The following is a 23,732-nucleotide window of genomic DNA, read 5'->3' as shown; positions in this document are numbered from 1 at the left end:
CTGAGAAGAGAGGCTGTGCCTCCCACTCCCTGTGGCTGCCCCAGCTCCCAAACCCATGGCCCAGCCTCAGCTCTCCGCTGCCCAAAGGCAATTCCCATAGGCAGCCCAGGAGCTGCAGTAATTGAACTCCAGAGGCTGCCTCTTCCCTCCCCAGCACAACTCTGCTTGCCTGGGGGGAGGCCAGCGCTGTCTGACCCAAGACCAGGCCAAGCTGCACTTGCTCAACGTTGACTGCCCTGGCTGGGGAGAGGGGGTGCCCCCTACCCTGGAATCTAACCAGGTGCATTCCTTTCCCACCACTGGTCCTTCTGGGGAATCCAGGCAATCAGAAAAGAAGCCTCCCAAACCCACCTCCAGTTTATAATAAATTCTCCAATCACCCGTCTGCAATGAGAAGCGATCAGGCTTTGGGAATCCCCTGATCAGATCCAGGCTGGAAGCCCTCAGGACACCCTGGCCAGAAGGTGGCTCTCCAGGCACTGGAGTCCCTTCCTAAGTGTAGTATCTACCCAGCCCTCTGCCATGGCCAGGCCACTTTCCCTCTCCAGCTTTCAGGGCCGGGTCAGGTACTCATCTCAGGGCCCTTGTCTCTCACACACATGGTTTTTTACACCCAGGATGCCCCCAAGACTTTCCTCACAGGGTGACAGTTCACAAGCCCCTCAGCCTTTATTTGTCCCCACAAGGGACAGAGAGACATCTGAATCCCAGATGGTTCCAGAGATATGCAGGTAATAATGCTGAGTGGGTATTTATCGAGCCCTTCCTGGAAACCAGGCTGTGTCCATCAACTAATGTGATCCTCTCACCAACCGTCTGAGGTGTTTCCATTTTAAGCAATGAGAAAACTGAGGCACAAAGAGGTCAAGTTGAAGGTCACTGGAATGTGACCACTGGTAAAATAATGACTCCCCTAAAGATGACCAGTTCTGAGCACCTGGAAACTGACTATGTCAATTTCTATGACAGAAGGGACTTCACAGATGTGATGGAATGGAGGACCTTGAGGTGGGGAGAGCACCCTGGATCATCCAAGTGGGCCTGATGTAGTTCTTGAGAAAGAGGAGGCAGAAGGTCAGCACCTTGTGATTCTAGAAGACACAACTGGCTATTGCTGGCTTGAAGATGAGAAGAGGACTGGGAGCTGAGGAATGGAAAAGCCCAGCAAACAGACTTGCCCTAGAGCCTACAAGAGGGAACATGGCCCTGTTGGTATCTTGACTTGAGCCCAGTGAGAAGCTCCACATTGTAAGATGATAAATGTATGTTGTTTTCAGCCATGGAGTTTGCAGTCACTTGTTTCAGCAGCATCAGGAAACTACTGTGTTTATAAAACTGATGGGTGGCAGAGCCAACTAGAGCCCCAGCTGTCCTCCAGGGGGACCAGGCCTTGCTCCCAGCCCCTTGCTACACAAGGATACCATGGGTCATGAGGGCCATTCTCCTGCCTCCTGATTGGAGGGTCTGAGTGAGTTACACTGCTTCTGGCCCTCACCTCCCAGCAGGTGTGTTATTCCTCACCTGCCATCCATGGGGCCAGTATGAAAACCAAATGAAGGGGACTGCCATGCAAGAGGGGAATGCAAGTGTGTGCCATTTTTAAGAGCAAACCTCACCTGGACATGAGTGCCTGCCCTGTGTTGGAGTCAGAGAGACAGCAGAGCCTGACCCTGAAGTGCTCTGAGATGGGAAGTTATGAGAAGGAAACACTTCTGGCTGGACCGGGCAGGAAGGCTTCCTGGAGGAGGCCTTTAGATGGCACCAAAGGCTGGCTGGGGTTCCTCTAGCAGCCCAGTTGTCCCAGGGGAGCAGTGAGGACTGGGGCCTCTGAGACCCCTCTCTGTGGAGCCAGGCTCCTACCTGCACTGAGCAGACCTCTTCCAGCACTCCTTAGAGAAAAGCCCCCCTCTCCAGAAAGCAGCAGTGTGGATGGGGTGCCTTGGACCAGTGCACTTGGCTGGAGACAGACAGAGTGAGGGCTCTGACATTAAGACCCAGGGAGGAGCAGGGGCTCACAGCCTGGTCCCACAATGGGCAACGAGCCAGCAAAGGCTCAGAGTGAGGTGAGGCAGCCTCTCCTCCTGCCACTTGACTGCTCGAAGTCTTTGCCTGGCTTCCCTGGTTTAAGGATGGCACTTTGACTGTTCTCCATTGTGTGTGTGTGTATTAGATCACCTCTTACTCAGACCGTGTGGTTCTGCCTAAAGCATTCCCCAGGTCCCCCGTGGAGCCCAGCATGCAGCCAATACCAGACAGATGAGTCAACTAAACTGGCCAGGGTGCACCTGTTTGCACTGCCTGCTAATTTCAGGCCAATGATCAAGCTGGTCCTCTGTGTGGGGAGAGGCAAAGGCCAGCTCTCCAGGCTTTAGCTCAGCGGGACGTCTTCAATCCTGTCGTATCATTGTCCCAATCACCCACTGCCACCCTGTGATTACAATACCAGCGAGGACTGCCCATATAGGCTGAGGGGCATGCCTGAACCAAAAATTCCCAAGGGAAAGGAATGAACCATGGGGGGGTGCTTTCACGACTTTTTGGTATTAAATGAACATGCATGTGTGCACAAGCAGACTTGCGCACACACACACAGTGTGAGTGCTCATTTGAGTCTGATAGGGGAAGGTGGAAGGGTTCTGTGAGCAGATCCTGTCCACCCAGGAAGGAAAAATGCTTCTTGGAGTGAATGTGAGCCCTTTCTGAATGTGACCACTGTGGAATTTGGAGTTCAGTTGGTTTCTTTAATTTAATCCCAGCAGGAATACGTTCTGCGGAGTTATAACAGAAATACATAAAAAATAAATCTACATGCACATATGTACATTTGCAGCAATTTTTAAGGCTGTACTATGAGCACACAGCAAAGAGCCCAGCAAAATGGCTGGATGGGGCATTTGCTGTGGGCCCCTGCATGGTTACCAGGGACCCCTGGATGGCTATTGGGGAGTAGACTTTCTTGCCAGGCAGGATTCCTGTCCCCTTTTAAGTTTGTCTTTGCCATTTCCAAAGAGCCTACTTTACACATGTAGGGACTTAGCAGATGCTTGAATGAATGTAAAAATTTAAGCAGAGTGAAAGTTCACAATTCTAAACATGAGATCTAGCTATTCATTAGAAATGCACAGGGTTGCTTTTTGGGGTGATGGAAAGATAGGGTAAGGGATGCATAATCTTGCAAATGTATTAAAAGCTTCAGAATTGTGCACTTGGAATTGATACACTGTATGATATGTGAAGTATATCTCAATTTGAAGAAAAGGAAATGAGTGGAGAGCTTGTCGATTCCTAACCTCACACTGGCGATTCAAATCTGGAAAGGTCAAGGAATTTGCCTGTTAAACAAATAGGTGACACAGAGGTGGCCCTCACAGGGTGACATTTGGAAACACTTGGAAACTTGCCCGAGAGCAGTATGCATATGAGAACCTTGCTAACATGCAGGTTCTGGGGTGCCGCTGAGACTTGGCAATTCCTACAAAATCCTGAAAGGTGTCAAGACTCAAGGACACAAGGGGCTGCTCTCAAACCCCACAAATCCTGCCCCTTCTTCCCACTAGGTGGCGCTTTTGAGGGTCAACAACTTGCTCCCATCCCCAGGCAGTGAGTGGAACCTCAAGGCAGTCGGTAGGAGCCCAGGATAGGGCCTCCCAGACACTGAGCACTTCCTGGGGTGGCAACCCTGTGGAAAGCAGCCACTTCAGAGCCCCGAGGGTCAGTTCTGCCAGGTGGAACCAGCACCTCACATCCCCAGAGCCACTGCTCAGCAGACCCTCTGGGCTGGTCGAGGACTCCAGCACCCCCACTGCCTCCCTTGCCTACCAACTTCCCTGGCCTCTCATCTGCCTGCAGCCCAGCTTAGTGGCAGGCAGGAGCCCTGGGATTGCTGCTGCATCCCTGGGGGCTTCTGTAGCTGCCAAACAGTTCTGGGTTGGTTAGATACCTGGAAGAGAAGCCCCAGGTGAGAGCCAGAGGATGCTTTCAAGGAGGCCCCGCCCTTGGAGCAAAGCTGGAGACCAGCTCAGAGAGCCAGCGGGGGAGCTTGCTTTTCCTCTTCCAGCTGCTTGATTGGGCGTTCTGCTCTTCGAACCAGGCTGTGACCACACTCTGGCAGGAATGACAACTATTTGTGTAGTTACCTTATCTCACAGAGGGGACTGTGGTGCTCCCAAGGGGAATGGCCTTTCACCTTTCACAGCAGAAGACTGAAAGGAACCTTGGGGAGCATTGTCCAGCCAGCCCACCAGCCCCACAACCTGTCACACTGCAGAGCCTGCAGCATTGCTTAGATGAGAGCAGAGCTGCCTGCATTTGTGCACTTCCCCTGGTCACCAGCGGCCAAAGGAAAGGCCAACCTGGTGCTCAGAGTCAAGTGTAAATGCCTCTGCAGTCCACACCAGCTTTTCCCCAGGGCTCCATCTTCGACATTCAGAGGACAGGTGGAGGAGGGGCTGTCACCCATCCCACGTTCTGCCTGAGCACAGCCCCCTCCAGCCCAGCAAGGCTGACGAGGTCCCGTATCTCAGTGCATTGCTCCACTAGCTCTCTCCACAGGCTGCAGCTTTTTGGGCTGTGGTTTATATAATTTAATGCTAACCACAGTTCTCTGAGCTGCCCTGAAACTGCAAACATTTTGTCAACACCTAGTCCTAGAGTAAGTGCTGCCTCTCTCGAAAGATCCCCACGTGAGAGGAAGCCGGAGGCCTCTTTACTGGGAAATGGCTTTTCCTTGGTTGAGCCTGGGTGACCTGCCTGAAGGTCCCCACAAGTGGGTGGGGAGGTGGCAGGCCCTGTGGTGTGCCAGCAGTGGGATGCTTAGAGCCAGGGAAAGGCCTCTGGGATTCTCAGTCACTTGACTTTTAGGATGCTTTTCTTCTGGTTGGTCAAGGGAGGGGTCGCAAGCCTTCATGAACCCAAGAATCCCCTGGGGATCCCGTTAAGCTGCAGGTGCTGACTCAGCAGGTCGGGGGGTGGGTGTTGAGGGGGGTGTGGGGTGTCAAGGTTCTACATTTCAATCAGCAGTCAGGCTGGGCCATGCTTGCCCTACACCAGGACTGGATGGGCGGAGCAGCACTCTTCACACATCCTCAGTATGGGACCCCAGAGAAGGTACACAGGACAGAGAGGAACCGCAAAGGATATGAATGAACCAGAATCTTCACAGCTGCTCTTCGGACAGGGTGGAAGGGACTGAGGATGTACAAGGCTTTGGTGGCACTGAAACGGAAGATGGTCTTGCCCTTATTCAGTACGATGAAGGTCTGCGGACAGAGAATGATGTCAGGGCAGGGCAGCAGCTCTCCGGCCATGTGGAGAGAGGCTTTTAGGGTCAGCTGTGGACTCAGAGCTGTAGGATGGTAGCAGGGTGGGGAGCACTGAAGAGGGGTGGGAAGGGGCAGCCAGCACATTCAGCAGTACAGTGGACCCTCACTGCTTGGCTCATGGTGAGGTCTAGTTTAGGGAATACTAGGTTGGTTGAGATTTAGTTTCAGAATTACAGTCCCAAGAAGAAGAGGTCTTTCATGGTCCTTGCCCAGCTGTCATCACAACAGAGACCCAGAAGACCCAGGGGTGCCTCTTCCTGCCCCTTCTCCCTCGGGTGACTGCCCTGCCCTGTACACCTTCTGGGCCCTTTGGAAGTGAAGACATGGCTAGGGGCAGGGGGAGGGGCAGGGGCAGGGTGAGAAGGAGAGCGACAGAGGAAAAAGAGACCATCCAGAGAGTTGGCTACCCCACCCATGACCCTTTGGGAACAGGAGCCACCCAAGGTGGACCCTGGGCTTCTAGGAGATCTCCGTCTACACAGCTGATTAGGGTATGTGAATAACGAGTAGTGGAGGCTGAACCATGAGCACATGAGCTGGGAGCCTAGGCCAAAAGCAGCTCTGGAGGACAGCAGGCTTTTCCCATCTTCCCAGGTACGTGTGGGTACTGCCCAGGGATCTCACTTCTTCAGGGGTTGGGCTGGTGGGACAAGCTTCTATTTAATCTGGGCTGGAGAGACAAGCTGACCAGACAGACAGAGCCAAAAGTTCTGTTGTGGTGCGTCCACCAGCCTGAGGGGCTGCTAACAGTGTGGCCGGTGTGAGACAAGGGGTTAGTGGCTATGACCCGGAGCCACTGTTCAAGCATCTCCAGACTTATGGACTGAACAAATGGTGATCCCTGACTCCTCCCAGGCTGACACCAGCCCGGCCCTGATACCAGTCTCAGGAAGGTCCCTTGGCTGTGACTCCTGCCTGTCCCAGCTAACTCCAACCTAATTGCCACCTGTCCTCTCACCATAATACCTTGATTCCTACCTGCTGAGGCCTTAACCTCGACCCCAATTCCCCCTCCAGCTCTGACGAACCATGACCTAGGCCCACCCACTCCGATTAATCCTGGCTTCCAACCTATGAACTCTGACCCCACTCCCTAACCTTGAGCCCACCTGAGTCACCTGAACCAGGGGAGGTTCACCTGGAAGTCTAGGAGCAGGCCCAGGTTCAGGTTCAAGGGCTCCTCTCCTGCCTGTTTATATACATGTGTAAACAACAGCCATTCACAGGCTCTTGGGCTTCTAAACTCTCTTGAACCACAGTCATACACAGTCACACTCAGGCACTTGGTGACACAGACGCTGCTCACACTTGCCACGTGTTCATATAAAAGCAGACACTCACGCTGATCACACTTGTCCCATGCTCCCCGAGTGTGACCTCAGCCTGGGGTGACTGTAGAGATGTGAGAAGCCACTGTCCTCCTTGGTAACCCCCCCTTTCTGGGGAAAGTTCAAATCCGTCCATAGGGGACTTGTGAGTGTGGCAGCAAGCGTGGCAGCATGCAGGGAGACAGAGCCTCAGCAGGGCCTTGTGCACCTGTGAGCTGGCAGTGCAGGCCAGGACCCATGGTCCTGCTGAAGAGGCCAGAGCAGGCAGGGATCCAGGCTGGGGAGCTCACTCCTGGGGGGAAGCCTGAGTCACCCCAAAAGTGGACAAAAGCCACTTCCTCCCCTACACTCAAGAGGGACAACAGCAGAGCAACCTGGCAGTTATTGCCCCTCACTCTCTCAGGGTTTCTGGTGAGACTTATGGTCCCACAGCAGGTTCACAGGATCAGGGGGCTGCTGCTGTGGCCCCAGTAGGCACAGCCAATGCCTAGCAAGATCTCGGTGCTGCTGGGGAGGGGTGGCATATGCGGTCTCTGGTTTGTGGAAGAGACCATATGCTGTCTCCTGGGGCCCAAACTTAACTCTAATTCACATGCACACATGTACACAAACACACACACACACACACACACACACACGGGACAGGTAGGAGTCCTCCAGTGGTGAACATCTAGCCACAGGTAACTCTCAAAGGTCTCCATTAGGGAAGGCTGCCCTCTTTTTCCTTCATAGCATCAAGCTAGCAGCTCAAGCCGCACAATTCCTGTCCTTTATTCTAGAACTCCAAAGTGAAAGTGATTGGAATACAGATGACCAGTGAGTCATCCTCCACAGCCCAGAGGGGCTGCCCCAAACACAGCGCCCAAGGAAACCAGGTCTGCTCAGCAGCCATACAGGGAGCTGCATGGAAGGGTGGGATGGGGAGAGATTGACAGTCACCTTTTGGGTGCTGTAGAAGGGGTCCAGGTCCTCCAGGGGCTCCCCAATAAGCTCTCGGGGTGGGTTGCCATAGAGATCTGGTAGCTTTTTGGAGGCCTGCAGGTCCAGCTGGGGCTGGGGAGCCTCCTCTTCGGGTAGCCCCTCATGGGTCTCCTGTGAGGTGGCCGAGCCTTGGGCTTGTTTCTCAGCCATGCGCTTCTCGATGGCCGCCAGGGACTCTCTTGTGAACCTGCGGAAGCTGCTGGTGCCCCGAGGTAACAGGAAGTTTGCCATCTTCTCATCCTGCTTCTGGGGCACAGGCTGTCCTCAGTGCCTGGGGGGGAAGCTGGAAGACACAGAGAACAGGCCTGATGGGAGGCCAGGGCCCAAGGGCAGGGCAGCCGGACCTGTGAGGTGTGGCCATGACAGTGGAGGGAAGTGCAGTTTTCGCAAAGATTCTTGGGACCTCAGGTTGCTAATCACTGCACAGGCACACCCAGTGGACATTGGCCTGGGCGTACCACACCCTCCAGCCTGTGGGGCGTGTGTGAGTCCCCGGGGAAGTCACTGTCCCTTCCCATTCTAACAAATATGTCTGAATGCAGCCTGGCAAGAGCAATTGTGTCAATGCAGCACCTTCATCATGCCTCATCCAACACAGAAGGAAACATGCACCCTTGCCTGTCCTCATTTGACACCCCACAAGTGGTGTTACTGCCTCAGCTGACAGGGGATGCCCCATGGGGAACGGGCAGGTCTTGTCATCTTTTTATTCCAGATTCTTGGCATAGCTGGTCCTGAACAAATAAAGGACTCAGTAAGTGCTGGGGAGCCGGGGCATCAGAAGGGACCAGGTCCTGCCCTCCTCTCTGGGGCAGAGCCCCAGCCTAAGTGCTGTCTCAGTGTGCCCTTGAGGGGAGTGGTGGTTTTCAGATTTCACCTGGGGTGTCAATTGATGGGACATCTTCTTTGCTGTAGGAGACCCAGGAAAATCCTGTGGATTTTCAGAAACATCTGGCCAACAACTTTGGAGCTGTCATCCAGATGTTGGCACCCTGATGTACACAGCTGTCGTAGAGTCCCTGCTGGGGATCTCAAAGGAATCCCCAGGGTATGGGGTCCTCCCAAGCTAATCTGATTCCAAAGATGGGAGATGCCCATGAGCACTTCTGGCTCCTCTCATGGCTCCTCTCCCTCCTCCCCCTATAGGTGAACAAATAAACCCCAATCCCAAGGGACAGCAGAACCAGAAAACCGTGACTGCTATTGACCAGGACATCCAGTCAGCATATGCATGTGACATCAAACTGGGAGAATGTGGCCCCTGGTGGCCTCAAATGATCTAGAAAGTGGTGTGAACACATTGCCTATGACAGCGAGGCAGAAGAATGCATTCCCAACTGCCCCTCCCAAACAGGATGTGGTCAGAAGGGCTCCTGATATGACAACCGAGCCAGGACACTGTGCTGCTAATTACCACATCAAACCCGGGAAAGGCCAGGCACTGGCGCGAGAGGGCATAGTGGGCACCTGTTGGAGATCTCTGCCAGGACAGAATCTTTTCCTGTCATCAACCAGGGGCTTTGCTCTGATCTTACTCCTGCAAAACAAGTCACCAAGAACCCCCTGAGCTACTGCTGTACCCATCCCTGTGTAGAGCCAGCAAAGGGCCTGGACTGGGGCCCCCTAAGCACTAGGGACCGCAGGGACCTGGCCAAGTGGCAGGTAAGCAGTGAGCACACACAACACAGCCCCACCTCAGAAAGGCTCTGCTGGTCCCCGGGGAGATGCAGCATGGCATGCATGAAGGGAGAAGGACAGAGGTCCCTGGACCTGTATTTTTAGAGCCACCCCGTCCTCTCTGTTTCTTGTTTCATTCACAAGAAGATAAAGGAGAATCTGATAAAAATAACAGGTGAGGTTGTATGTTTTCACTTCATAAAAGCAACTTCCCTGTTTACCTTCCATCTTTGAGTGAACAGAGAGCACTAACACTTTTCACAGAAAGTAAACAGCTCTAGTTGGGGGGAATTTGGATAATTTGAAACTTTCTTTGCACTTTTTTCTTGCCTGAATTTGTTATGATGAACTTATAAAAACAATAAAGCCATTATTCCTTTTACTTAAAAAATAAAAATACCGAGCCTGGATGACAGCAGTCCCTTGAATGGCAACCCTCTGCACCGGGAACAATCATTAGTTCTGTAAATTGGGAGGCCACCCCTTTAGCTTGGAATTATTTGCTAAAAATAGTGTTTCCTGTCTCACTGTATTCATCTGTGTCCATACACCTGCAAGCGTTCTGGAGACACGTGTACGCCCATGGATGTACAGAGGCTCACTAGCACACACCAGCAACAGTGTGCATGTGTGTGTACAGGTTTGCACCTGCATGTATGTCTGTTCCAGTAATTTGTAATTTGTGTTGCAATAAAGGATTCATGCAATAAATGTATAAGTGGATGAATTTCCAGAAACTGAACACACTTGGTAACCAGCACCTAGATAAGGTCACAGATTGTTTTTAATCTGTCCCTCAGTCGGGTTCTCTTCCAGACATGACCCTCCCTGTCTGACAAGGATAACCTCTCTCTTGACTGCTGAGTGGATGGATGAGTTCTGATTGTCTATATAGTTTGGTGGCTCTTAACAGATCCCTTGGAGGGATGGGGAAAGGATTCGGGAGAGAAATAGCATCTCTTTTTCTCCAAACTCCCACTCAAATTTAGCATTTCCTTCATGTATGACTGTGGGCAACAAAACAAGTGTTAGCACTACCGGTGACCAAAAGGCCCTGCACTAGCTCCCTGTCTCATAAGAGTTGCTGCTGGTATCTTGAATATTATTAATGCTCATCACTATTTCAAAATTACAGTACTTAGACCTGCTGCTCAATGTTATTTAAAACATTAATAAAGAAGCACATATATTACTCTATCAAAAGTTGACTTTCAAGTGTGCTCAGAGCTGTATTCAATACAACTGGTTTTCTTTTTAACCCTGTATGTTTTGCTTGATTCTGAAATGGGCTTTGCCCAACTGGCAAAGAAAGGTTAGGATCCTGGCTTAGTCTCTGCTCGGTTGCTAAGCCTGGGGTGTCCTCCTCTACCCCTCACCTTGTCTGTGAGGTAAGGAAGGTGGACAAAGAGATACTCAGTGTCCTTCTGGGACTCTGATGGTTTCCCCTGGTTCTGCTCATGGTGGGCTTCAGCCTGTCCCTAGCTGCCTGCAGCTCAGACTCCCCTGGACTCTGTTACTTCTGGGCAGGGATGGAGGTCACACTGAAAGGTGTACTGAAAGGAAGCCTGGCCTGGAGACCCCTGCCTGCCCTGCCCCTGGGCTGGACAAATTCCATCCTGAGTCCAGCAAGAGAGGCAGAGCAACCCTCAAGGGCTAGGGGCCAGTTCCTGGGGGATGCACAGAGACCAGTAGCACCTGTGTCCAGTCCCTTTCATCTGAGCACTCACAATGGGGCCCCGGGTTCTAAGGGTCTTATTCCAGCTGGCCTCCGCCAGCTGAGCACCCACACCCTCAGATCCCTGGCTAGGGATAGGTATGGGCCACCCAGGGGAGTGGCTGAAACCAGATTCCAGATGAAGTTTCCTGCTCCCCAGCAGCCAGGCAGCCTCAGGTTCCAAAGCAAATGTGCCAAGAGCGTCTTTTGTCCCTGGGCCTGCTCAGGATGGGCGAGCAGGATTCGTTTTCTCCCTTGTTCACCAGCTGCCTGCACCCAGCCCTGGCCTTGCCCTTTCTCCAGCAGCTCAAGGCCCATGCCCAGCTGTGGGCAGGTCTAGGTGAGCCTGGGCTGCAGTTCCTAGGATGCCAGGCTGAGGGGGCTCAGGCTAGGGAAGAAGCCTCAGCTCTGGGGAGGCCTTACTTGTGGCTGTGTGGGACTGCAGTGGAAACACCTGAGCAGGTCTCTGTGACAGCTCAGCAGCTGGAGAGACTGTGGTGGGTCTGATTCCAAACCATAGCTGCTCTCTCCTGAGAGGCCAGTGCACAGTCCTCCCTTCCCCCAGGACAGCTCCCTCTCCACCAGCCCTGCAGCTGCTGGGACAGCTCCTTCTGTGAGCACTTGGCCTAGGCCAGTTGCCCTGTCTTTCCATTCACTCTGGAAACCCTGCTCCTCCTACATACGCTTATCTGCCTCTGGTTACTAGGCTCACCTCGCCCTACAGGCCACTGGCTCCAGAGAGTAAGAGGGAGCAAACTGTGACTCTGCCTTTTCACAGTTCTTCCTCCTGACACCTCTTCTTCTGATCCTCCACCCAACCCCAGTTTTATTGCCTCCAACCCCAGTGCCACTGCCTGGGGACCATGGCCATGCCTCTGTTGCTTTCCTCTTTCCTTCTATCCCACTCCATCATGGAGACATTCCCCAACATTCTCTGTTCCCAGATGATAGCAGCTGCCTCCACCAGGACACCTCTAACTGTCCAACCACCTATGTCAGCTTCCCTCTCTGTGTCCCCACACCCAGCCCTGCCCTGGCTGGTCTCCGCAGGCACCTGGATGCCTCTTCTTAGGTCAGGGCCTGGAACGCCCTCTATCCCACTGGACTATCAGAGATGCTGTGGGGTGTGGGGAGGCTACTGACTGTTCCACCAGAGCGGGGACCCCCTGTACTTCTCAACTGGCCTCCCTGAACCCAGGGGTGCTTAGTTGGTGACCAATCAATGGTGCTTATAGTGCCGTGACATGGAACCCACAGCCTGGCAGCCTGATGCAGAATGACTCCTGGTTTTCATGGGATTTTGCTGGTTTTAATAGTGAAATTCCTACATCCCAGGATGGCTGGTCACAGAGGGGCAAGGTCCCTGCCTACTCCAATCCCAGATCCCTGAAGGCAGGCACACTCTAGTGTCCTGAGTCATGTCTGGCATTTTGGTCTCCTTGGAATGGGAGCCTCTGGAAACCAGCCTGAAAGGATATTCTTTGCCATGTAAATTTATGCAAAGTGCTCTGTGGAAGTGGCTCCCAGGCTTCTGCAGAAATCTCTGCCAGCTTCTCTCCTCTGGCTTCCTCTGCTCCAGTGCTCCTTTCTCCTGCCTGGAGGTCTAGTGACCTCAGGCTGAAGCACCCACCACCCTGGCTTGCAGTCTTACTCCCCGGGGCCCACCTTCGCCAGGCCCTGTGGCACTCTCCTCTGCCTGCCCCTGGGGAGAGGGCATGGGTACCACTGAAGCAGGGGGTCACCCTCCAGGGGTGGAGACCAGGGCATCATGGACTCCTGGGCACACCCTGGCCACACCACCTATGAGCTTGGGGCTCCTGCTCTCTGCACAGTGTGATGGGACACATGAAGAAGACAGGTGCCCCTAGAGTCTAGACTGACCACAGCAGTGACAGAGGATGGGGTTAGCAGAAATCTGACAAGCACAAGCCCAGGAGCCAGATACTGATGTGAGAACTGGGGGCCTCACTCACTCTGCAGGCAGTGGCAACTTCATTTCTTCCTGGAGGAGAACATGCTAACTAATTTGCACCTCAGCTCACAGGCTCATTTCATTAACCAAATGATGTAGTGAACATCTAATCAGCACCCACCAGGTACATACCCCCACAGATGATGTCACAGAATTCTTTTCTTCCCAAGGTGGTGGATCCCAAATCAACAGGTGAAGATGAGAAAACGAACAACTCATCAACAAAGAGACTCCACGCTGACTTGCAAGAAACTTTTCTACGCAGACTTGCTGAGTTTGGCAATGAGACAATGCCCTGATCCAGACAACCTGCTCCATCTCTGTGTCTGCTCCTCTTTGGGCTCCCTGCTTCCTTCCCCATTTGAAGATGCCCTGTTCTTGCATGGAGGGAGGTAGTGGTTAGCTGTGGAGTGGAAGCTAGCTTACCTACAGGAACCTGGGCCTTGACACTGATTTACTAAGTATCCTTGGGCACGCCAATGATTTCTCCAGTGTGATTTTCTGTCTGTAATGGGGTTAATAATTGTTAACTATTTCGCCAGGCTGTGAGGCGTATCCTGCATATGTTTCCAGGCCTGGCATACAGCATGTGTTCAGTGAGTATTAGGTGCTTTTATCATTGAGTTATCACTATCATGACATCCATGTGTTGCTTAACAGCAAGCATCATTAGGTGATCCTGCCATTGTGTGCATCTCGCAGAGGACACTCACACAAGACTAGATGGGAAAGGTCAGGCACTGGGTGCGGCCTTTTTGTTCTTTCTGGCCTGGATAATGGCGACTGAACCCGTCAGCTAAGCATACCCTCTACCACGCACCGAGCAGCGCCCAGCCCTGAACTCAACTCGGCCTCTTGACGCAATTTCAGGGAGCTAAACACTCGTTGTATGCAGCTGCTGCCAGCATAGTAGGCATATTGCTTTACATAAACTTTTTAAAGGAGTCCATTTTAGAACAACAATAAAAGCATAGTGCAGTAAATATGTAAACTGGTAACACAGTCATTTACTATGTACGGGGTACACCACTTATGTGCTATACTTTTGTTTTGAGACTGGGCCTCGCTATGTTGAGCAGGCTGGGCTTGAACTCAAGAGCTCCCTACCTCCTGGTGGTTGAGTCACAGGCCTGTGCCACTGTACCCAGCTGAGCTCTGCTTTTACACAACTAGCGGTGTAGCAGGTTTGCATAACCAGCACCACCACCCACATGTGAGTGTGAGCTGCACTGTGGCATAACAACGGTCACAGCATCCCCAAGTGACAGGTATCTATCTGTTCAGTGTTGCTGCAGTCTCATAGCACTATCCACCCTGGACAGGAACATAGTCACACAGTGCATGTTACTGAGCTCGTGACAGACCCTGCTCAGGGGACCTGCCTTCCACACGGCCCTCCCTCCTAGCACACCTGCATTCCCACATTCACTCCATCATAGGGTTGAATAGTTTACTTCCACCATACCTCCCAACTTGGCATGTGTCCTGAGCTCTCAAAGCAGGGCCTGGCCCAAGGAGGTGCCCATGACTGAAGGAATGAGTGTATGAATGGATGTGATTTTAACCATCCTGTTGGCCAGCCACAAGCCCACTCTGTGATCCTGGTCCTCCTTTGGGACCTCAGTTTCCCCAACTCTGAGCTGGGGTGGGCACGGGATAAGGGCTGTCCCATAGTATCACATGCTGCTTATGAGCTCAGACTGTTCTAAGTGCTGTTATGATCACCTTATTCTCATCTTATTTCCTCCTTGAAATAACCCTAGGAAAGTACAACATCCTTTTACCTATGGGAAGTCTGATGTTTAGAGATCAAGAAGCCCTGGTCTTCCTGAAGACTACTGCACTGCACTGCCTCCTGCCTCCTAGGGCAAGGAGAGCTGGGAGAAATGGACATGGCCAACCTGTGGCTGCCTGTCTGGACTGAGCCGGTCTGTGACTTCCACTCCAAGACTAACAGTCAGTGGCTGGCACAGTTAAGGCTGGGCCTTTCCCTATGAGGCTGGTGCCCATGCTTGGGCCAGGGCTCACAGGTAGACCTGGCCAATTTCTGCCTATGCCCAGAGCCAGCAATTTTCCTGAAAAAAGTGATCCTCCAGCACTCTCCAGCTCTGGCACTATCAAACACAGCAGCGACTCACTCACTTGAGCTCAGATGGAGACAAGCGCTTGGGAATCCTCACCTTTTGAAGGCTTCCTTGGAGACAAAGAATGCTAACTATTTCATTAATAATTTTTATTGATTGCAAGTGAAACATAATATTTAACTTGATACTATACTGGATCAAAACACATTAAAATTAATCTCATCTGTTTCTTTTTACTTTTTTAAACATAGCTGCTAGGAAAATCTAAAATTGCATATGTGATGTGCATCTGTTGAATGGCATCAGAAAAATGTAGAGTTCTGGCTATCAAGCTCTCAGTTTGGAAGGCCACCCGTTCAGGGGCCCAGGCCTCAGGCTGGCCTCTGAGGGTGGGAGTCCAGGAGGAGTGTGGGTGGATGGAAGGAGAGCTGTCCTGGCAGAGTGACCACTCTGTCTCTAACAGTGGTGGTGGGTGGCTGTGGAGCTCAAGCCGCAGGTTGGGATGCTGGGGGAAGGGGAGGGGTCGACAGCTGGCTTCAGACAACCCCTCCAGCCCGCCCAGGCAATTATCTGCAGTCTGCCTCTCCTGGGTAACCGCTGGGACAAAGCCTCCTCGGGGGTGCCAGCTGGTGCTGTGGCCTGTGCATTCAGGCCCTTGCTCCCAGATCAAAGGCACATTGATGCGTCCTTGCACAAGGGCCTCCACTGACCTGCTCCCCGCAGGCTCCACTCCTTTGAGGATGCACAAGCGTCCCCATCCCACCCCCAGCGATCTGGGGAAGTCCGGCAGAATCACCCCCATTCCACCCGGCAGGGAACACGCCCTCCCCTGAATCTGGGGATGCCCTCATTTACACATATTTGCATCTCATTTATTCCAACATGCGACTGAAGCCGAGGCTAATTCAGCTGACTGGAAAACCCTGCTCGCTTCAGCTCTGCTGAAGTGATTCCCCAGGCTGGGTAAGACGGGGGTCTGTGGTACCAAGGTTCCATCCAGGGTGGGAGCTGAGAGGAGAGCTAGCACCTTCAGCTCCAAGCTGCATTTAGCTCACTTCCCAAGAAGGAACTGGCATTGCGAGTTCCCCCTGAAGGTGCCCCCAGCCCAGCTTTCTCCTCCCTGCCCCTCCCCCACGGTAAGGAGGGGTGGGGATTTGACAGTGGCTCATTCTCTCTAAGAGCTGCTCAGCAGTGTCTGGGTGCTGGGCCCAGGGAAGAGCAAACTCCCCCAGTTGTGAGGACCCCCTCCAGGCCTGAGTCTTCCTCCTGAGCCCCTTTACTGGCCCAGGCAGGGGGGATCCTAGTGCCCTAGTGCTGAGTAGTGCTGTGGTGTGAGCCAAGACCCAACACAGCCAGGGCCCTGGGTCTCCTCGGTGGAAGCCTGAGAGATCCCGAGACCACAGCAGCTCAGAGTTAGAGCCTCTGCTCAGTCACCAGGGTCACTTCCATCCCAGACACCAGAGCAGGTGCCTAGCCCACCAAGCACACATACAATCAGACCTGGAAGGTACCCACCAGAGAGGGGCCCCCCAAAACTCCCACAGATGTCTGCCTTCAAGATGGCAATCATCACCCTGACTCTGGAGCCCGGTGCCTTCCAACTCATTTCTCTGGATACCTAGTGATAAAAGCCTTCATGGGGAACTGTGTACTGATGCCAGGGTGACAGAAGCATTTATGAGGCACCTATTGTGTGCACTGAAGGAGACAGACATGGCCCAGGGGTACCAGGGGTAGACCCAGGGAGGTCTACCCTCTGAGGCCCTTATCACCCAGCGGGAGAAATCCAATCTACCCAGGCTCTAAATCCAAGTCTCCAAAGTGTCCAAGACACAGTACAGGCAAATGTGCAACTTCTTTTTCCTTAATGCTCTTAAAATTTAAATAGTTTAGCTGTAGAGGTGGGTGAACTGTGATGAACGCACACACCTGTGCACCTGCTGCCTCAACACAGTAAACCTTCCCTCACCCCAGAAAGACCCCTTCTGTGCCTTTCAGCCAACTGTTCTGATTTCTGTCACCGGAGGTCAGTTCACACATACAGGCTCTTCTGAGTTGGGCTGCTTTTGTTCAACATAATGTTTTTGAGATTGTAACTTGTCATGTCTTGTGAGTGCCATCCAAGTTACCTGGGCCCTGTACTGTGAACACAAGTGATCCATCTCAAGGATGGATAAGTCTTTAATGCGACCATGAAAGGGGAGAGCTGGAAGGGACCCAAAGTCCAGCCATCTCTGGGGACAGTAGGTCCCAAAAGAACCTTAGGGATTTCTCTCTCTCTCTCTCTCTCTCTCTCTCTCTCTCTCTCTCTCTCTCTCTCTTTCCCTCAGACGTTCCTGAAACGGAAGCTCAGCAATTACACATCTAATAGGCACCAGGCTCGGCAAGTAAGCGGGGGCTTTCCCTGGGTTTCCAGCTTTGTTGGCAACTAGCTGTCGCATTATTTAACTGGCAGTCTGTGCTGTATCCGACTCAGCACAGTGTCAGGGTTGGTGCTGCACGAGGCCCTGCAGCTGAGCACCTGTGCCTCCCTCTGCTCAGGTCTGGCTGTGGGGGACAGACCTCTGGCCTCAGGATCCCCGAACCCCCATACCAGCCCAGGTCCCCTGGGCGGGGCCCTAGTACAGACAAAGGACAGCAGACTGATGGGCTGGGTTCTTCTTGGGAATTTGCTCTGAGGCAGCAGAGCTGGGCAGCCAGAGGCTCTGAAGGGTTTGTCTCACCCTCTTTCTGCTCTTGCCCGTGGGTCCAGGAGGCTGGGGCTTTGAGGGCTATGCAGGAAGCACTGATTGGGCTTTGCCGGTCCCTCCTCTGGTCTGATCTCACCTGTTCCTTAGGTCCATCTGGTGGGGGGCGGCGCTCAGGTGTGGGTGGGGAAGGGCTAATGTGGCCTGAGAACTGCTTTGGGGCCAGAAGCCAGATCACCTTTCCCTACCCTGCCCTCTCTCAGAAAACTGCTTCTTCAGCCAGCCCTTCCTTCACACAGGCCTTCGAGGAATCAATACCCACAAGAGAGAGCTGTTTGCTGCCCTCCGGATGCCAGGAGGGGCTTTCCTGCAGCTCCGGATCCATTCCCAGAAAGCACAGGTGCCCCGGGCTGAGAGCTCCTCTGGCATCCCCATGCCTGTGTGACCTTGAGCTGCTGTGGCCAGTGGCCTCAGCCTTCCAGGAGTATGGGAGCAGCCAGAGCATGAGGGATGGGGGCAGGGGGACCACCGAGTGGGTGAGGGACCTGCCCCACACACGCAGCTGTGTAGGAGCAGCTTGGTCCCTCTCTCCTGAATACCCCTGCCGGGACTGACTTTCTACTGCCTCCCGGGGAGATTTGATCAGAAGGAACCGAGGAGAGAAAGGCTGCAGGCCTCAGAGTACAAACACTCTCTTCTAATAACAGGCCCAGAGACAAATACTTTCATCATTCACCACCAAATTCCAATCATCCTCCACAGCCAGGCTCCAGTCCGAGGCATGACTGCATCCCTTTCACCTCTGCAAAGCCGGTATGATCGAGCCTTCCTCTTACACGAAGCCTTCCCTGGCTGCTCTGGGAGATACTGACCACCCCCAGGGAAGCTGGGCCCCTAACTCCAGGCCTGCATTCTCCTTGTCCTGGGCAGATGGCTTTCCAGCCCATGGGGTGACTTGAGAAACTGCGAGGGCCCTCGATGTTCTCCCCCCACCCCCAGGTAGAAAACAGTGAAGATGGCAGAAGAGGCTGAAAACTGTCCCACTCGGTGGTGGCTTCACCAGGCACACATCAATTTTCTGCCAGGGCTGGGCCACATTAGTTCCCCTTCAGGAAAGGAGGTTGCTGGTCACTCTGGTCCCTGACCCCCAGCCCATGGTCGTGACTGCAGGAACAAGGCGAGTGCAGGCTAGGAGGTGACACAAGTTTCAAAGAATCTATGTCAGATGTCCCTGAGGTTGTGCCAGCCGTGGTGCCTGTCCCCACAAAGCCTGGCCTTGGACTCTCTCCCCTATCTGGGGGTCCCAGGCCTCAGGAGTTGACGTGGGGTCTCTATAAATAGTGCCATTCCATATTGATCATCTTAAAAAGACACGGTATGTTCTGGGCCCACAGAGAGGAGAGTTGTGTCTAAAAATAATCTCATTGCCAGGAACCGCTGCCAGCGGAGGCGAGTGGTGTGAGCCGTGCGTGGCTGAAGGGACAGGCCACTGAGAGGTGGAGTTAGCTGAGGCATGGCACCGCTCCACCTCCCCCTGTCCTCCTGAGCCTGTCCCCACCTCAGGGCCTTTGCACTGGCAGCTTCCTCATCAATACCCTTTCCCTGGATCTCCTCAGACTCCGTTCTTTCTCATTACTCAGGCCTCAGATCAGTCTCCTCCTCCACGAGGCCTTCCCTGGTCAGCCAGTCTAGAATCACCCTTGCTCTCTGATCGATCCTGTTTCTCTTCCTTCACAGCAGTCTCTGTGGATTATTATCTTCTGTATCTGTTTAGTAGTATCCAGTCTGTCTTTCCCCAGAAATATGCAAACTTCATGAGAGCAGTCATTGTAGGTCTTATGACACCTTCTAGAAACTTCTGTGGCCTCAAATGGATACTGAATGTCCTCCCTCATCCCTCCCCAGCACGTGAGGCTGAACTCGGCCTCAGACTTTCGTCAGGCCAGCCTGGGCTGGCAGAAGGTATGGTTGGTAGCCACGGCCTCTGCCACCCTGTGGCTGTACCACCCAGCCTCTGTCCACAGGTGCCCATGGGCCTTGGCTTCTCTCTGCCGCCTCTGTAGTTCAGCTGTGGGACTTTCACCTCTATCTCTCTTTTCCCTCTTCAACCATCAAACCCCTTGAAAGTGCTGTCTGCACGTGCTGTCTCCACGTCTTCACCTCCTGCTCACCCTCAAGCCACACTCCAAACTGGCTCCCATTCCTACCAGTCCATTCTCTGATCCACCCACCCATTCATTCATCAGGAGTCCAGTGGTGCAGGGCACTGTACCCTTTAGGTGCAGAGTGAAGTTCTTGCCAAGGTCGCCAGCACCCTCCCATTTGCTCAATCTAATGGGCAATTCATTCTATGTTATTCATTCTTTCTCATCTACCCAGGGACTTCCACAAAGGAAAGGTCAGGCGGCTGTCCCTCTTCCTGGGACTTGCCCACCTCTGCCATCAGGACAACTCCCACTCCTGGTTTCCTTCTTCCTCTCTGGCTGCTTCTTCCCAGCCTTCCTCGTAGACTTAGGCCTTCACTGCTGAAGTGCCCTTGGGCTCCTGACTCAACTTTCCTCCCTCTCACCCCCTCTACCACAAACCCACTGCTGCTCAAGCTCCTCCCAAGGACCAACTGTATCAGTGGCTGGAGTGGGCATGGGTATTTTTATGGAAAGTTTTCCAAGTGAGGTTAATGCTGCCAGTATTGAGAATCAAAGGTCTGCGTTTTCTCTGGACTCTCACTTCACTGCTGGCTCTGCACACCAGCCTTGGCTGAGGACTCCAAGTTCCGGTCTCCAGCCCAGACCCCCTTCCGGAGGGCATGTCCTTCCTGATCCATGCCCCTAACTCCCTGCTGGAGGCCAGCAGTTCTTCTGGGAACCCGAAATACCTCTCCCCTTCCCTCCATTTTTTGGGCTTTGCTTGCCCTTCCCCTCTCACAGAGTGACACGGGCCATGCTCCTCCTTATCAAGCCCTTGAAGTCAGGGACGGCAGAGCAGTGCATCCCTTCATGGGGACGAAGACACCTGTAGTAACCTGCCTGTCACCCCTTCCTCAACTTAAAGACTTCCCACAGTACCCACAGTCTGCTCTGGGGAGGCGGCACGACACAGAGCAGATCCACTGACACCGGGCCGAGTTCTGCTGCCCAGTAGGTGTGTGACAGGGTGCAGCTGCTCTACTTTCTGGACCCCAGTTTCATCCTCTGCAAAGTGGCCATTATTGTTCCTGCTGCCCATGGTGATGCAAGGAGTTACAGTGAGAAGGGCCTCACAAAGGGCTCAGGGTGCCCCTGGCCCACAGCAAGCACACAGTTCATGTTAGCTACTTTTACAGCGTTACTGAGGATAAATTCTCAATTCCAGAGCAGAGCTCACAAGGGCTCCCGTGACTTACTTGGCTTTCACTCCGTTCTTCTCTCCCTTGCACCATGGACCCTACAGATCATGCAACTAATTAACATCCGTGCTGTCTCTTATCTCCCTGCTTTAGTACATTCCAGTTCCGAGGGCTGGACTGCACTGTCCTCACCTGGAAAACTATTTATCCTCCAAAACCCAGGTGGAAGGTTATTTTGTTAGAAAGAGACTTTCGATTGTCTGGCCAAAGGTAATCACTCCTCCTTTGAGTGGGCTCTGGGGTCACACTTTTACCACTGGACATCTTCCAAAAACCTCCCCAAGGATCAGCAGGAACTGGCCTCTTGTGAAACAGAGGCTTCCACGTATGACTGTCGAGTGTTCTCGGGACTCCCTTCTCTGTGGATACCACGGTCACCGGCCTCTCGCGCTCCGTGTCCCCAGCTCTCTCTGGTGCTTCCCACCTTTCCTCCAGGCCCACTCTTCAGGCTGAGAGTCCATCCTGGAATTCTTCCAGAGGAGTGCTGCTCACCACATAGAGACGATGCCAAGCCCCTAGAGTAAGTGCAACGGCTGTCCAAGCCACACTAGCTGAAGGCTACTTCCCTTTCTGCTCAGATCCTCCATCCAGAGTGGTGCCCTGGATCCAGTGACCTTCTGTGTGACCTTGAATAAGTCCTTGATGCCCCCTGGCCCCCAGTTTCCCTACGTTTACAACATGGTGGTGATAGGGTTATGTTAAAAGTTTAATGGTGCTCTCGAAGCACTTTGGCCATGCTAGCAAAGAATCTCTTCTATACCTCGGCTGTCCCCACCCGCCCCCATACTCCTGTGATGTCTGCCTGTCCCTTCCTCAGTCCACCCTCATCACCACCACTCATATAACCAGTCCAGTTCTCACTAGGCAGGGATGAGAGCAGAAGACACTGTGGAGGGCAGGGACTCGAGTTGATCTAGGCCCATGGGGATGGTGGGAAGCTGGGAGGGGGCGAGATGCCCACTGTCCTGGAGGTTATGAGGTTCGCTGGCTGACTGCCACTGGGAGACCATCCCAGTGGGTCTAGTGACCCTGGGAGAGAGGTGCTTGAAGTCTCAGCCAGAGGTGAGCAGACAGCCAGGGAGTGGAAAGCCAGCCTAGGACCTTGACAGGGTCCCTATCCCATGTCCCCAGGCTGGGCTCCAGGCACTAAAGAGAAAGGCATGAGTTGGGCCGCGGCTGTGGTGCGCTGCCCTCCAACAGGTGTTTGTTTGTGAGGCAGCCTGCAGCCAGGCCCTTGTCCCCTGTGTCTCCCCAGAGCGGCACCTCTGCCACCGCCATTCTTCACATCTCTGCCTCCACCAGCCCCCCAGACAAGGCCACCCGAGGAGGCACCTCCACTTCCTCCCACAGCGCCACGGAAGACAAGGAAATAACAGAGGTCAAGAGCAGCCTCCCGAAGGGGTGAGTCTGACCAGGCCAGAGCAGCGAGGGCAGAGGACTCCTCTGAATCTCAGCGCCTCGAGACCTCTCTGCGCCCCCACACATAGACCAGACAGAGGAGACGCAGCCACTTCAGGGCGTCAGAGGGCACGGAGATCTCCTCGTGGTCTTGGGGCTCAGAGCTAGGAAACGCACATAGATCTCTCCTGCGTTAGAGCACACGGAGATCTGTCAAGCCACGCAGAGATCTCGTCCAACAGAGAAAACAGCCCTGGCTGAAGGCTCCTCAGCGCCCAGAGAAGGGGTGCTTGGCCTTCTCTCCCATTCCCAGTCCCCCTCAGCCCCGTTCTCTGGGAACACGTTGACTGCGTGCCTTGTAGCGGCTCTGACCTTGGGGTCTCCGCCTCGGGAATCCGGGTCCCAATCCCAGACCCTACCGGAGCCTGCGCCAAGGATGGCCCGGGAAGCCCGGGCCGGAGCTCCCCCTCCCCCGGCCCTCGACAGCGCACTGGGAAACCCGGAAGGAAAGGGGAGAGGAGGGGGCGCCAGCTACCAGAGACGCCCCCCGGGGGATCCCCATAGCCAGCTCGCGCTGCGCCCCTTCTGCTCCCGGCTCAGCCTCGGGGGCGCGATGGGGGAGGGAGCGGCCGGGCAGACCCGGGCAGAGCAGAAAGGCTCAGGGGCTGGAGCCTCGGGCCCTCGGGGAGGAAAGTTGGGAGGCGGCGGGCGGAGGGGTTCCGGCCGGGCCGGGCCGCCCGGCGCTGGGGCGCTTGCTTCTCACCTGGGGTCCCCCGCTTGGCCCGCACCGGGCGGCGGCGATGGGCGCGGACGCGGCTCGGCCCCGGCTCTGGGCACGGGCGCAGGCTCAGCAGCCCCGGGGGCGCGATCCCCGCATCCCACGGCGCCGCGGCCGTCTCGGCTCCGGCTCTGCTCGGGCTCAGGGCTCTGGGCTCGGCGGGCGGGCGCGGGCTGGGGGCGGGGTCGGGGGCGGGCCCCGCCTGGGCTCGGCCTGGGGCACGGGGCTCCGGGTTGGCTCCGCCCCAGAGCGACAAGCCGGGCTCCGCACGTGGCGCTCCCCTCGCGGCCCTCTCCAGGGCGCACACCCCCGTGCCGACCCGGGGCGCCCCGCCATGGACAGCGCCCACGCGGACGCGGACCGACCACGGACACTGCGCACGGCGGCGTGCGCACATCGACCTGGGG

General features: G+C 54.4%; 1 protein-coding gene across 5 annotated transcripts in view; it reads right to left on the bottom strand.

Annotated features, from left to right (window-relative positions):
- LOC101710111 (sodium channel protein type 5 subunit alpha) overlaps nucleotides 1-23,463 on the bottom strand; it is a 96,912-nt gene extending 73,449 nt beyond the window's left edge. For all 5 annotated transcript variants that reach the window (XM_087216501.1, XM_087216504.1, XM_087216499.1 and 2 more), the window contains exons 1-3: nucleotides 23,311-23,463; nucleotides 7,589-7,913; nucleotides 5,141-5,258 (exon numbers count right to left, since the gene is read on the bottom strand). In XM_087216501.1, coding sequence (XP_087072627.1) covers nucleotides 5,141-5,258; nucleotides 7,589-7,861 — 391 coding nt within the window. In that variant the 5' untranslated portion in view covers nucleotides 7,862-7,913; nucleotides 23,311-23,463. The remainder of the gene's footprint in view (nucleotides 1-5,140; nucleotides 5,259-7,588; nucleotides 7,914-23,310) is intronic.
- Between the last annotated feature and the right edge of the window lie 269 nt (nucleotides 23,464-23,732).

The sequence above is a fragment of the Heterocephalus glaber genome, unplaced genomic scaffold (assembly GCF_053883595.1).
Source record: "Heterocephalus glaber isolate CG9 unplaced genomic scaffold, H.glaber_assembly_v1.0 deba00000122, whole genome shotgun sequence".
Lineage (NCBI taxonomy): Eukaryota > Metazoa > Chordata > Mammalia > Rodentia > Bathyergidae > Heterocephalus > Heterocephalus glaber.
Note: the sequence above shows the minus strand (reverse complement) of the source record. Positions and strands in the feature narration are given on the sequence as shown.